Below are 15,062 nucleotides of genomic sequence, written 5' to 3' on the forward strand. Positions count from 1 at the left end.
CAAAGCGAGGACCACCGTCTTTTTACAGTTGTGCCACTATCTCGAAACCATCTCGCGTTTACGTTGGTACGTCACTGTCGCGCCACCTCCCGCCCAGTATATTCTCCGCACCTCGATCTCCCTCCCCCATACTCGCATGGATTCTCCCACCACCGCCCTCCTCCTCCTCGCATTCGCCGCCTCGCTTCCGTCCACGGAGGCGGCTGCATCTGGCCGGCCTTCGGAGATGGCGGCGAGACGCATCCCCACCACCCTCGATGGCCCGTTCCGGCCGGTCACCCGCCGCCTCGACCCTTCCCTTCGCCGCGGCAGCGACGACCTTCCCATTGATCATCCCCGCCTCGCCAGGAAGGTCAGGCCTCCCTTCCCCGAGCAGATCGCCCTCGCCGCCTCCTACTCCCCCTCCTCCATCTGGGTATCCTGGATCACCGGTACGGAGCCCGTCGAGGTTGGCCCATGCCGATTTTTGGGTGTTCGGTGGGATCGGGTCTGGGGTTGATGTCTCGAATCGTGTTTTGAGGCGCAGGGGATGCGCAGATTGGGATGAATGTGACTCCGGCGGACCCGTCGACGGTGGCCAGCGAGGTGTGGTACGGGGAGGAGAGCGGGAAGTATTCGTTCCTGGAGAGAGGGACGGCCACCGTCTACAGCCAGCTGTATCCCTTCAAAGGCCTCTTGAACTACACCTCCGGCGTCATCCACCATGTGAGGCTTCAAGGTGATTCGTCCTCTGCTTCGTTCTGCCTTGTGAAGATTGTTCTTGATTCTGCTACTCTATATCTTAGCTCAGGTGAATCTAAATTTGCACGCATAAGTTTCGTGGCTTAGAGAATCACAAATGCCAGTATCAATATTATCTTTGTGACTTCTCCAAGGTGATGCTGTCAAGAATCACGATGTTGCTTGTGACAGCATTGGTGCTACTGTAATCATGATGGGTTTTAGAACTTGGTCTTCTGGAGTAGCTCTGTAAGAAGTCGTCATGTCAGCTAGAATTCTTCTATTCAACGACTGCAAGCATAGTGTATTAATTTTCAATATGACTTCCAAACCCAGTGTCTATGCTTTATGGGTTTAATGCACATAGTCTCTTATATACCTTCTGGTACTGTCAGCATTTCATTTTCTTTAATTTTTAGGGCCTTCCTTGTTGCTGACTAATAGGTCTTTACTGTCCCAGAAGTACACCATGCAATATATTTGATAGCTCACAATTTTGTTCTTACCCTTATCGTCTTTCAAGTTCTTTTATCTGCTTGTTAGAATTGGGTATGATATCTCATTCTTAAGTTTCTTCTGAAGTAACAGGAAGATCTTGTAGTCCACATAGAAAATCTTTAGCTTAGAATGTTTAGCATATTGGAAAATGGTATGGTATTGAGAAACAATATAATGGGGGTTTGCCACTTCAATATAATAAAGGGTTGTTTAGTTTTTTGTGCTAGCTGGTATTCTAAAGTCTACAATTGCTTCTTTTTATGAGGATCCCTCACATTATACAATAAGAGATATCAATTATAAAGATGATTATTCATGTTCAGTTAGTAATTCCATAAAAGGGATTTTCTCACCATTATCAAATATTTGTTTCAAAATTTTGAGACAGGTTTAAACTGGCTAATAAGTTTGGTGAACATGTAAAGATGGATGTGTGTAAACACTAAAGGGTTCTATCACTCTATGAGAACCGAATCCATTAAAGTACACGAGTAGCAACACTGGCGGATAGACCTGTGGAAAATCAGCTGATGTTTGTCTGTCATAACCAGTAAATATAAGGAAAGCCACGATATGTAGATGTCTCTGGACTTGTCTTAAAAAGAAAATAAGAAGGGGAAGTTATAAGAGAGCTTGAGCAGAAAATGTAGGTCATTTTTACTTGCACAAAATCTTTGAAGAAGATGCTGCTGGTATTGGCTAGCTGTTGCTGGATCTGGTGTCTCTGTTCTTAGTTATTCTTGTGTTATCATCTAACATTATTCTTTTCTATATTACGATAGTTGTGTGGATAGATGTTGAGAACTTTTACTTTCTGAAATTATGTCTTTTCTGTATTATGGTAGTTCTGTGGATACTGCTGCTTGAAATCATAAATTGGTATATTTAGTTCTACAGAATCATTGTTTAAGATGTGTCCTGCATTAATAATGATAAATTTAATTATGCTTCCTCTCAAGAATGGAAATCACGTCAAAGGGATGAAAGTATGATGAATGAGAAACCTGTTATATGGCTCTTAAATCTTGACAAATAATTTTCAATTTCTCAAATAATATTAACTTTTTAACTTTTCAAAGTAAACTTATACCTCTTGATAATGACTATATTGAGTCTGTTCACCTTGATATTGATGCTGGTAGGATAACAAATTCTACCACTTTGGTAATAGACACCTTGATATTAATTCTGGTAGGATAAGCACTTCTACCACTTCAGTAATATGAAAAGAAGTGGCATGAGGTAGTCCTGTTTCATGCTGTAGCAACTTATAAGGTGGAGGGTTTATTTCTAACTTTGTGCATTAGAGGTAAATATAACTGATATACAGCCTCTGTTCTACTTTTTGGTAAAGAAATACTCTCCAATAATTGATTCTTTTAAATGATATTGTTTATCTTGAATCTATGTGCAATGTACACTACCAAAGTGAGCTCTTAAAACATTGCATGATAATCAATAATTTTAGGTTGTTTTGGAGGATCTCTTCAAGGTTGTAAAATCTATTTTTTCTTATATTTCATGTAGGCCTCAAAACAGCAACAAGGTATTATTATAAATGTGGTGACAGCTCCTTGATGGCCTTGAGCAAAGAGCATAGTTTTGTAACATTACCCTCATGTGGCCCGAGATATCCTCATCGAATAGCAGTTATTGGAGATCTCGGTCTGACAAGCAACTCAACAAGTACCATAGATCATTTATCTAAGAATGATCCCTCAATGATTTTAATGGTAGGAGACTTAAGCTATGCAAATCAATACTTGACCACAGGGGGCAAAGGAGCTCCTTGCTTCTCGTGTGCATTCCCTGATGCACCCATTAGAGAAACATACCAGCCTCGCTGGGATGCATGGGGGAGGTACCAATTAACTTGATAATTTTTAGTTTTCATTTTCTGAATATTTTTAACTGTTTTAGTGGATCCTGCTTCCACTTATTTTAATTGAGGTGATATGCTTTGTTTCACACCTATTTGTTCAACTTTTTCATTGTCACCGACTGCAGATATCTGTTTGAAGGTGAAGCAAAGTCATTGTGAAAATTTGTTTTGCATAATGCTACCCAATCTAAGTTGAAATCAATTAAATCCAATGCATAATTTCTTAGAGTTTGTCATAGGTAAAATCGTCTCTCTAACTGTGCATTGCAATTCAATTTGCATCAACTGCATGCACAAACTATAGACTGGATGAATAGTGATAGAAGAGGACTTATACATGTGGATAAAATGAAATTTATACTAGAGTCAATGTGTACAGCCACAAGAAGTTCGAGTCATCATTATGGGAGGGAGGAGAATGTTGATAGATAAATTGATAGTATTTCAAAGGTAGCTGGCTCTAGGCCATATAGTTCCAAACTAAAGCGAGTTGGTAGAATATTGTGTCTAACACTCTACCATCACTTCTAAGAATGTGAATAAAAAAGGGTTTGGTACATCCATCACCACTAAAATGACTAGTAAAGAGAAATTAAAAGAGAGAAAAGTTGGTTCTGCTATTGTTTGAACTTTGAAACCTTATAAAAATGGCCCTTTTACCTTTATTTGATAAGTTTCAGAGAAGTAATCTATATCAATTCAAACCAATGTTGATATTTGCTCTATCTCAACAGTGCCTTTCGTGGTTTGGTGCTTGCACGGCAATGTCAGTCAAACTATCATATAGCAGCTATTATTGTTTAAGAACTCATTTCTTTTAATCTCTTAGTATGTACTTGCACTGTAGCAATGTATGTTGCTCTAATAATTTGTTCATTGCATGTTTTTCTTGCTGTTGATGTGGCAAAAAAAAGATTTCTTTTCAGAGATTTTGTCCCTAGTAAGCCCAGGAAAACAATTATGTTATATTAGAATATTGCTAAAAGTATTATTCCAGAAGCTAACATCCATACTTGTGTAGGTTTATGGAACCTGTTATATCAAAGATTCCCATGATGGTGATTGAAGGGAACCATGAAATTGAGCCACAAGTTGACGGGTTGACTTTTAAATCTTACTTGGCACGGTTTGCCGTTCCATCACAAGAGTGTGGCTCCAATAGCAACTTCTATTATTCATTCAATGCTGGTGGAGTCCATTTTATAATGTTGGGTGCTTATGTTGACTACAACATGACAGGTGGCTGATTTGTCACTTTGATGCCAAATTATCAGTCCACGTCTGTTCCTTTGACAACCAAGTTTTGCTTTTTCTCTATTATCTACTGACGTTTAATTTCATTCTGTCATGGGAAATTGTTCTGTTGCTATGGTCCATAATCATCACACTGACTTACTCCAGGTGCTCAATATGCTTGGCTTAGAACAGACCTGCACCATGTCAATCGCCAAGTCACCCCATGGGTTGTTGCTGCTTGGCATCCGCCTTGGTATAATAGTTACTCCTCTCACTATCAAGAATTTGAATGCATGAGGCAAGAAATGGAAGGACTCCTATACGACTATGGTGTAGATATAGTCTTTTCTGGGCATGTAAGTAACCAATCAGCTCTGTTTTGGACTATAACTATGGTCTCAGTAGATAACATCAGATAGTAGTTATTTTTCATTGTGGCTTTTGGGAACCTTGTGTCTTATGCAATTAGTTAATGCAAGTGAAGCATCTATGTGTTTATCATTTCTTACAAAGTCTCTAGGCAGTAAATAAACTTGTCCCATATGGCGTCATACAAAATACTGTATATTGTCAATTGATAGGGAACAAATTCAGCTATCTAGTTCCGCATGGTAATAACATAGCTTAATTGCAGATATAGACACATTATTAGCATCATAGATTTGTTAATTGAGCACAAAAATTGCAGAGAAGATGAGAATGTAGGAATAGGAAGTGCATTTAAGAGTGCAGAATGGCTTTTAGGAGCACAGAATGCATTTTATGCTACTTTATAAGTCACTTTTGTTAGACAATGATTATGAAAAGAAGTCACTGTGCCCAATTATGAGGCAAGTTTGCTTTGTAGGGATCCGTTTTCTCAGGTTCATCATGCAAACTTCTCTTATAATAATGATATATATCATATCAATTGCACTCTTCTTTTTAGTTCACATTATCTATGCACGCATCATATTCAAGCTTTTGTAACTTGAAAACTTTGCACAATGTTTTGTTTGGAACAATCGGGGAGCTTGCCAGTTGCTAAGGTTATTGCTTTGCATTCCAGTTGGCATAGCTGAGATCAACACACATGCACATTATGTAGATTGTACGTATAATGGTATCAGTAGGTTTTCCCTTATTAGAAAAGATAGTTATATTGTTTTTGCTTATAACGGCATGATTGTGGAGCAAAAAATATACTTTTGCTGGATCTGCACCCACCTCCAACTAATATCCACAAATGGCTTGTTTTTGATAATATATAACATTATCGTATGCATAGATAGTTTTCGTAGTTGTTGGTTTTACATATGACTGCATAATTGTTTCTCCATGAGCAAAAAAGAATGAATAAATAAAAAAGAAGACACGTATGAATGGTTGACCTTTTCTTCTTCATGTCCGACAGGTCCATGCTTACGAAAGGATGAATCGAGTATTTAACTATGCATTGGATCCATGCGGCCCAGTTTATATAACCGTAGGTGATGGTGGCAACATTGAGAAAGTCGATGTTGAGTTTGCAGATGATAATGGAAAGTGCCCTTCAGAAAGTGATAACATTCCAGAATACGGAGGTGTCTGCCACCTGAATTTTACCTCAGGCCCTGCAAAGGGAAAATTCTGCTGGGAAACCCAGCCGGAATGGAGTGCATTTAGAGAAAGCAGTTTTGGTCATGGAATCCTGGAGGTTTGAATTCGTACTTCCTCATAAACTTAGCAATCCATCATGTCCTATAAATTGTCATAAGAAGCATCACTTGTTGATGAAACTAATCCTTTTTTGAACCTTGTAGCCTTGGACAGCAGCAGTCATCAACTTTCTTCTTGAATTTTGATCAGATGTTTGTATGTATGTTCTTTTTGTTTCACAGGTTATAAATTCGACTTACGCCTTGTGGACTTGGCATCGAAATCAGGATGCCTACAAGGAAAGCAGAAAAGGAGATCAAATATATATAGTGCGACAACCGGAGCTTTGTTTCATGAAAAGCGGAAAGATTACTAGTGAAAACTGATAAGCTCGACAGCCAATAACATGTGAGGAATTATGAAGTTGACGATGATTTCAGTCGAAACCATAAGACCACTCGGTATAATCTTTGCTTGATCTTACTATCTGCAGCAGTAGTTTTGCTACACTCATGACAGAATCCAATCTGTCTATCAGTGTCTGAACAATGATATATATAGCATGTCGTATGTTGTAGGATTCTGTTTTCTTTTCTACCAAAAAGTTCCAGAATGGATTGAGATCTTGAGACTTGCAGCAATCCTATCTATTAATCTGCATGATGTGATAAGCTTATCAAGGTGCAATGTGCGTGGTAATTAAATTCAAGGACGGTAAGCAGACGGTCGGTGATCGCAACAAGCCGTTAGCGAGGCGTCGTCCGTTCACGACAGAGTGAAGATAATAAGGAAGCTGTTCCGGCGACTTTGCGTGTTGACCGATGGATGGTAAGCTTACCTACGGGTCTTTGGTACGCGTCTTTTGCTTTTATAAAGAGTGTCCATTCCACTGCGGTGAACATAAGAAATCAGGACTCGAGCGATTTGACGCCAAAAATATTTTTTTGGGGCCGCTTTGCTTGCTGACGGTCTTACGGTAAGCGTACGAGGTGGTGGCGACATCCTACGAAGCGCCTTGTATATTTATTTACACAAGCATAATAATAGCCGATCTAATTTCATAATTAATTATCAAGGAAATTGCCTTAATTATATAAATAAATAAATAAATAAAAGGAAAATAATATATACTAAAATAATAAAATTAACCAAATAATTACTATGCAAATATGAAAATATTCATGGAAGTGATGCCGATGGTAGAATCTAATCATCAAGATACGTGTGATAAGATAAAAGGAAATAATACCTGAAAAAAGTATTTCTTAAACTATATATATACTCGTAAATTTCCTTTCTTGCATCGATCTTTGGGCGTCAAGGATTTGCTCACCGATAGCGAGAATAAAAGACACCGACTCGACTGATTTGATTGCTAACTTATGGATGATGCACTGTAAGCTTATCTCTCTCTCTCTCTCTCTCAGGTGATCCAGAAAGGTCAGTTAACCGCCATGTGAGAATAAGAAACCCAGAATTGACAGATCGGAGGCCAAAAAATTAAATTTCGGGCTTCTTTGCCAACAAACGGATTGGAGGTAACCTCACTGTCGGTGTTCTTACCTTTCCGCTATCTTCCTACGCTCACCGTCCGGTGAGCATAAGAAAGCCCAAGTGAAGCAATTTGAAGCCGAAAAATATAATTTCGGGCCACTTTTACCTGGCGACGGATGCGCGGTAACCGTACACGGAGGTACTGTTAAACCATCCTTTCTCTACTGACACGGCGGTTGTCAAATGCTTGAAGAGGAGGAAACTTGTAGTGAATAATTTGTGCAGAGATTCTTACTACAGCTTTGTTTGTTCTGAATTTTTTTTCCTTAAACTTAATATAGTTTATGTCATAGTTTCGAACACCGATCCATTTGCTGATGATAGAAAAGTGCAATAAGATTAAAGCAGGAATACATTTGAATTAATATAATTTTGATGAAAAAAGGACAGTATTTATTTCTAAAACCAAAATGGTGTGATTAAGACCATAGTGAGTGAAGGAAATTTAACTATTTCGAGCCGAAAGCATTGGTCCCTCCACAAGTAGCACTGATCATGAAAGAAAATGATCATGAAAGAAAATGGACATTTCAAAACATCTCATGAGATTTACCTATGCATATTTATCACTTCATAGAAATACAAAATCATCAGAACACTTGAGAATACAGCGTTGTGTGCCCAAGGAAATTTAACTATTTCGAGCCGAAAGCATTTGCTCTAAACTTTACCATGGATGCTGCCTCTTTAACACCTTGTGGATGGATGAAGGGGAACAAGGGAAGAAAGAAGTTCTTAAGGGCTCAAAATGACATGAGCTTGGGGCCATTATCGGGCATTCCCATCCCGGCAGCTAAATCAGCATCGAGTTGAGTGTGAGGTGCAGGTCCTGACATTTGCTTCACACTGGAAAACCATGAATGAGATTTATAAGATTAAGCAGGAAATTGAAATTGAAGTTCAAGAAGCCACTAAAGCACCTAGAATTCATCACATAAAATTATATCAACTTCACGCTTTTCTTGGCTGATTTTGTTTCTCATAATCACCTAACCTGAACCCTTTCTTATTGTGAGTAACTTGTTATCTGATGCTAGCCACATTTTACAGGGCATGAATATGCTTCGTCTTGGTATTTGGGAACTATAAATTAAGGTCTGCAAATGGTTGCAAGAAGTTTTTTTTCTGAGTACCTCCACCTCAGAGAACAAATAAACCACTCTCTAACCAAATAAATGCTACACTGCTATGTTATGTAGAACATTGTGATTTTGCATTGACATCAACTGGTAGTAGAACTTTAATGATTTTGAACTCTCATGCAAATTCAAGAGCATATAAGCAGTCGTCCATAGAAAAGCCACCTATTGCATTTCTGTAACTATCCCAGCAAATAAAATCAAGGTGCTATATTTATAATTCAAGAAATCAAATTTCTCATGAATATCATCCATATTATTTCACTTATTTCCTCAATTTCTCCCTTAGTACCCATCAACCGGGCACCCACTCAGCTGGGAGGTCCTGAAAAATCCATTGCATGTTCCCTTGATATCAAAGGTCTAAAAACTCTTCTACTTGGCATAGGCCATGTCTTGTCTTCTGAAAAAAAGCACAATACATTCATCACGCAGTTCCAATTATCTTAGGTCTAAGATGAATCATTTTGTAGCTTATTTGGTTCAAGTCCATTTATTCTTATTTTAGGTTCCTGATTTGAGTACGATTTAGATTTATGCGTATTTGAATGTTAATACACCAAAAACAATTTATGGAAGACCTCGATATCTCTCTTTAGATGTGATCTTATGTGATAAAACTTTTAAGAAAAGAATAGCCTTATTGAGAATGACACAGTGTCCAGGAATGGGTAGAGAACTTACTTTGATGAAGCGCTGGAACAGATTAGAGAAAGGAAGTGTTTGTGAGAAATTCAAATTTTCTTTCAACATCAATTGAAGTTTGTAGACACTAAACTCTTTCTCATTACGTCTAAAGCTATCTCCCACTCGCTCGGCAACCATTTCCTCTCATTAAACTAGTGCTTCCATTTTTATGTTTGTAAATGTGTAAAACAACAATCCCACGCTATTTATACTCTAAGAAGATAGATCAAACTCAAATTTGTGGATCTCAATTATCTAATAAGTTTTTGCCCTATGGATCCAATGAGGAGTTGCACTAACACAGGTTTTCTCACAGCACACAAACCTACATTCTTCATGGCTATCCTCCTTAGATTCATTAAATACTAAATGCGGCTGTTTTTCCTATTGTAAGATACACATCATCAACTAAACCTCGTTTCACTTCGTGAAGCACTTCCAAAATCAACAAGGCTATTATGAGATAAAATTATTACTTGTACATCGTCAAGGGTTCATACCGAGCCAATGACAAGCACCATCCTCATAGGTTTCATCCCACAAAATATGACCTAAATTCCTAAGCAACGCACCTCACGGCAGCATGGATACACCTTTAAATATGATCAGTCGATACTTTCCATGAAAGAAGAAGCTGCCAGTTGTTTCTTAAAGAATATAATTCAGCTAGATGCCACAACAAATTCTCAACCATGACATAAAGAGTCCGAAAAACACACCATGCTTCGGAGAGCTCCGCTACAGGGACTGCTATTTGATGACCACACACACTATAAAATCATCTATTTCGTTAGCTCATATACCTCATAAACAACCAGAATCTCAACTGTTTTTTCGGATCAGATAATCACCACAATAAACAAAACGAATAAAAAAAATCAAATCTTTAGAAAAAGCACCAGAAGGAGCAGCAAGAATTAGTGTCCGGGCATACCGTTTCTTGTGGCGCTTCGAGCGGAAATGCTCGTCCCGTACATCCTCGCTAGCAAAGTATCGGCTGCAACACCAGAAACAATAGCAATCCATAACGACCTCTAGAGAAAAGAAAACCGTTGAAAGCAAATCTTCTCTAGAGTGCAATCAAGTATTACTCGCAGTGAAGACAGTAGAACTGGCCCATCCCGGGAAGGTCCTCGTCGAGCGGCAGGGGTTTCGCCGCCGCGGCCGCCTCCTCCGCCTGCTTCAGTATTTCGTTATATACCTCATCGTCGCGTGGTCATCAGGAATCAAATCGGTCAAGGAGCCAAAACATACTAATGACAAAAAGAAAAAAAAGTAATTCGAACGGAAGACAGCAAAAAGGATATCTTTGAGGAGGAACTTGGATCGGCGAGCAGTTTTGTGTGAGAAGCGGCGCTTCTTCACCTTCCTGCTCGGGCACTTCCCTCCCATCTCTCCCTCCTCGTCCTCCTCCTCTTTCTTCTCTCCTATCTCGTGCTCGGGAGCGTCAAGAGGCGAAAGTAAAGGGCAACTGCGGGAACCCTAATCGAGGTTAGACGGCGCGGTGCATCGTTTGCATATATACCCTTCAAATTAAAGCTAATTGTTTTTATACTAAGTAGGCCAATTTGGGCCGAAATTGGGCTGACAAATGTTAAGCCCAACTCAGTCGAACTCGATCCCATTACCAATTCATACGAACGGACGCGGGTATACGAAGACAAAGATTCCACTTGGATCCCTCGCAGGAAGCTGCGAGGACAGTTCACCGAAATTACAAAATTATTCTGTTTGAAATAATAATAACTATAATAATAATTATATTATTGTTGGTGGTGGCGTTATTGCTGTCTTTTTCTTGGGCGTAGCACGCGGCTGTCACGCGTCTGACATCATCCAAGAGGTGATTTCGACGAACACTTGCAGGCGTCATCACGGAGTCCCACGTCGGAGAAATTGCCTCCATGTGAAGGTGTGAGGGGCGATTTGGTCATTTCGGTAGAAACTTCGTGTCTCCTATCCACCGCCACGTTTGCAGGTCCGTCAACGACGACCGTTGACGCAAAGCTCACTGGGGGGGCCCAGTGAAGATCCCGCCGTTCGTGTTCGAGATTGGCGGATGATGAACGGTCCTGATGGGTCGATTGGACCGCCCTTGTCCTGGAGACGCGAGGGGTTCCAATCACCTGTATGAATAGCGGCAGGATCCAGCTTTCCTTGGCCGCGGCCAGTGTGGCGCCCACCGTGAAAGATAAAGTGGGACCGTCTAGACTGCGAGTAGGGAAGCTGGATCCTGACGTCGGGGCAAAAGCGATCCACGACCACCAGGCGCACGTGTGGGGTCCATCGACTCGTGACTCCCCGGCCCTCATGCCTCGAAGCTTTATTTATGTCTCCCCATTTCCGCTCCACTTCGAGCCCTCGACTCGCCTCACAGGACTCGGAGCTTGAGAGAGAGCTACGGGCTTGCGATCATGAGCAAGGTAATTCTGACGAGCTTAATTCTCCTTGCGCATCGTTTATGAAATTATAGGCGAGATGTTATCTCTAACATTCTTCGCTGCAGAAAAATAACAGTGGCGGCTACAAGAAGAATTCTGCCACCGGAAACTCGGATCAGGGAAAGAAGGACGATGGCGCGATCACCGTGGTTTACAAGGTGGGAATGTACTGCGAGGGCTGCGTCGACAAGGTCGTCAGATCCGTCAAGGAATTCCCAGGTAGTAAGTGGTTCCCCACGGGTTTCAAGTCACATCCTCCGGTCCATGCATCAGCGACGCCTGATCCTTCTTACCGGACTGTGATTTAGGGGTGCACGAGGTGAAACCCGAGCTGGAGAGCAGCAAGCTGACGGTGGTGGGGAAGATGGATCCCTGGAAGCTCCGGGATCGCGTGGAGGCGAAGACGAAAAAGAAGGTGGACCTCGTCTCCCCCATCAAGAAGCCCGACGCCGCAGCTGATCAAAAGCCTGTCAATGAAAAGGCCAAAGAGTTATATGTATGTCGTCTTCCACGCAAAAAACTCAGTTTATCACGTGCCCTTTCGGTCTACACAAAGATCTATGCATTTCTTGATTGTTTTGTGCAGCTTAAGGCCACGACGGTGGTGTTCAAGATTTCACTATATTGCCACTTCCGAGGCTGCATCAGAGGAATCGTGGGCACCATCCGGAGGATCGAAGGTAGAGTTTCTTTGTCACTTCTAATATGGAAGGTCGTTCTAGATCTTGATTAATGTTCTTTGACCGAGTCGTCTCCCCACATCTTTGGATAATGACTTTGGTGAACTCCCTTAGGAGTGCATGACGTCTCCATCGACGCCCAGAATGAACTGGTCACCGTCACTGGGACCATGGACGCGAAGGCGGTGACGAAGATCTCGAGTCACAACATGGTGCGGGAGGTGAAGGCGGTGCAGCCGAAGAAGAACGACGGCGGTGGTAAGAAGAAGGAAGGAGAAGAAGGCGGCAGCGACGGGGAGAACAAGGAGCATGCCGCAACGGCAGCGGCGGCAGCAGCTGCGGTGCAGGCGGTGGCGGAGGCAGGTAGGATGGATTACTACGAGTGGTACTATCGCCGGATGCATCACGCGCCGCAACTGTTCAGCGACGAGAACCCCAACGCTTGCTCCATCTCGTGAAACGCCAGCGACTCAAGTGAAGAACTCAGACGAAGAATGGCAGGTGAAATGGAACGAATGAAAGAAAACATAAAGAGTTGTAAGATGCTTGAAGTCTCTTGTATGGTGGCAATGGGGGATTGACGTCAAGAGCAGAAGCTTTTTCTTCTGCTTTCTGAATGGATACTATATGCATGGGGGCGTGCAAAAGAACAGACTGTTTGATGACACATGAATGAATGCAGCATTTCCACACCCTAGTCAACAACACTTCACTGTCACTTTCCTTATGATCATCTCACATTTGTCTGCTGGCTAATGAGATGTCTCTCATTTATAATTTCCAGTGGTCCTACATCATCAGTACCATGTTGATTGATCCAGGGAAGAAGGCATAGTTAATGCAGGCCAGTGATTCTTTTCTACGCTGCTGATGCATGGAATGTGTGTCCCGGTGGCATGCCGACTGTGTGCAATATAAATTGACCTCATCAAGTCTTCCAGATTAAAGCGTTGGAGATCAAATGGAAAGTACTGCTATAACTTCACCGACATGTGGACATCTCCTACACTAAATGCTATGATCAGTGTGTCCTCGATGGGACCGTGCAGGCAGGTTTCAGACTTTACCTTCGTGGAAGAGACAGAAGCTGATCTGATCAACAGTGAATGGTGTTCAGAACGCTCGGTCAAAGAGATAGAATCGAATATTAGATTAAACCCCAGCAAAGAAAACATGCGAGTGTTGGAAGTTGATACGATGAAGGATGATGATGAATGGTGGACGCGTTTATATGAAGGGGGATGGGATGGTTGACCCGAAGGTCATCGTGAAACCTCGCACGCATGGTTTATAGTTTGGGTAGATCACACACCTGCGGTCAAGTCAATTCGTCCTTTTTCTGCCCCTCCTTCACATCCTCCGGCACCCCGGCACACGGTAGCCGAAGCCTTGCCTTTAGGGCACGGTAAGCTCCTCTGCAGAACCTTAGCTGCACGCTTCAGGACACTGTTGCTCCTCACCAACATAGCTTCGTGTTTAGAGAGAGATTGTCATCGAGATATCTTTATGCTGGCTCGTCTGTCCTCGATAAAGGCTGCAGATCAGTACATGCTTTTCTTTTACGTGGAAAGAATTCTAATCATGGATCGACTTGGCTAAGCTTTTCTTGTGACCGGAAGGAAGCGAGCATGACCTAAGCTGCATGAAGACGAGTCTCTGATATGCCATTCTCACCTGGAATCTGTGCATGTGTTTCCTGCATATGAGAAGAAGCTTCAAGCCGGTGCATGTTGGAGACGGTCCGATACTTAGTTGCCATGTTGTCTCGAAGCCAGGAAGAGCCGTGGAGGACCAGATGCATTTGTCTAGCTGACAGAAGATATGGAATGATGAGGTATATATGGAATGAAAATTTTATATTTTTATATATTTTAAATCTTAATTAATTTATGGTTCAAGAATCAATAATAGATTTAAGTATATAATTTAAATGCATGATTTAAGTGTACGATTGAAATATTATATATATATATATATATATATATATATATATATATATAATCTTAATGAATGAAAATATTTCTTTTATAATAAATTCTTGGATTCTTCATGTATCAATGTCTTCAACCTAATCATCAGACGTGATCGATTCTTGCTATCCTAGATAATAATTCTCTCTACCCAACCACACTATCCCCTCTTATTTGTTTCCTTTTCTAATCCAACACTAAACTCAATGTCTCTTCCATTACTCTTGATCCTCCCGATCTACTCTAGTCGACCAACACCTGCCATCAACATCATTGCTCCACTCTGTTTGGCAATCCTACTCAAATACCAAATGACCAAAGAAGATTTATCAATGCTAAAGAAGGCTTGACGGTCTCTCTCTCTCTATTGTAAAAACCCCAACCACCCCTTTTTTGACTTCAGTGTAGCCACCGACCTATTGTCATTGTCGTAAGAAGGGGTCTTTCTCGTTCCTTCCTAATCTATTTCCTCCTAGGATTAATACGATCTCTACGGATCTGCTCATAGTCTCTTGTATTCATATACTAAATCTTTTATCTATTTTGATGAAAACAACATAAGCGGGAAATACTATTAATGATTATATATAAAATCTAAAAGTTTTTATAGATGATTTGACTTTAATAGTTCATCTCCT

The 15,062-nt window shown here is 41.1% G+C and overlaps 3 protein-coding genes across 4 annotated transcripts; 2 read left to right on the forward strand and 1 right to left on the reverse strand.

The window, feature by feature from the left end:
- The first annotated feature begins 72 nt into the window (after positions 1–72).
- Positions 73–6,575, forward strand: LOC135629694 (purple acid phosphatase 23-like). Of its 2 annotated transcripts, none has more exons than XM_065137477.1 (7): positions 73–431; positions 527–718; positions 2,746–3,079; positions 4,122–4,339; positions 4,502–4,692; positions 5,730–6,011; positions 6,196–6,573. In XM_065137477.1, the coding sequence occupies exons 1-7, from the start codon at positions 137–139 to the stop codon at positions 6,337–6,339; spliced, it is 1,656 nt and encodes a 551-aa protein (XP_064993549.1). In that variant the 5' UTR covers positions 73–136; the 3' UTR covers positions 6,340–6,573. The 2 variants fall into 2 exon arrangements, with proteins under 2 accessions (XP_064993549.1, XP_064993550.1); XM_065137478.1 differs by having other exon boundaries at positions 316–448; positions 6,196–6,575.
- Positions 6,576–8,019: 1,444 nt separating this feature from the next.
- LOC135629699 (zinc finger C2H2 protein ECU02_0310-like) lies at positions 8,020–10,817 on the reverse strand. The gene is made up of 4 exons (XM_065137492.1): positions 10,641–10,817; positions 10,425–10,545; positions 10,268–10,330; positions 8,020–8,353 (listed from the first exon to the last, which is right to left on the reverse strand). Exons 1-4 carry the CDS (start codon positions 10,723–10,725, stop codon positions 8,251–8,253), a joined length of 372 nt encoding a protein of 123 aa, XP_064993564.1. The 5' UTR covers positions 10,726–10,817; the 3' UTR covers positions 8,020–8,250.
- An 886-nt stretch (positions 10,818–11,703) lies between these two features.
- Positions 11,704–13,169, forward strand: LOC135629697 (heavy metal-associated isoprenylated plant protein 3-like). Its single transcript, XM_065137490.1, has 5 exons — positions 11,704–11,756; positions 11,840–11,993; positions 12,083–12,270; positions 12,361–12,454; positions 12,569–13,169. Exons 1-5 carry the CDS (start codon positions 11,748–11,750, stop codon positions 12,910–12,912), a joined length of 789 nt encoding a protein of 262 aa, XP_064993562.1. The 5' UTR covers positions 11,704–11,747; the 3' UTR covers positions 12,913–13,169.
- Positions 13,170–15,062: the final 1,893 nt, after the last annotated feature.

The sequence above is a fragment of the Musa acuminata genome, chromosome BXJ3-1 (genome assembly GCF_036884655.1).
Source record: "Musa acuminata AAA Group cultivar baxijiao chromosome BXJ3-1, Cavendish_Baxijiao_AAA, whole genome shotgun sequence".
Taxonomy (NCBI): domain Eukaryota; kingdom Viridiplantae; phylum Streptophyta; class Magnoliopsida; order Zingiberales; family Musaceae; genus Musa; species Musa acuminata.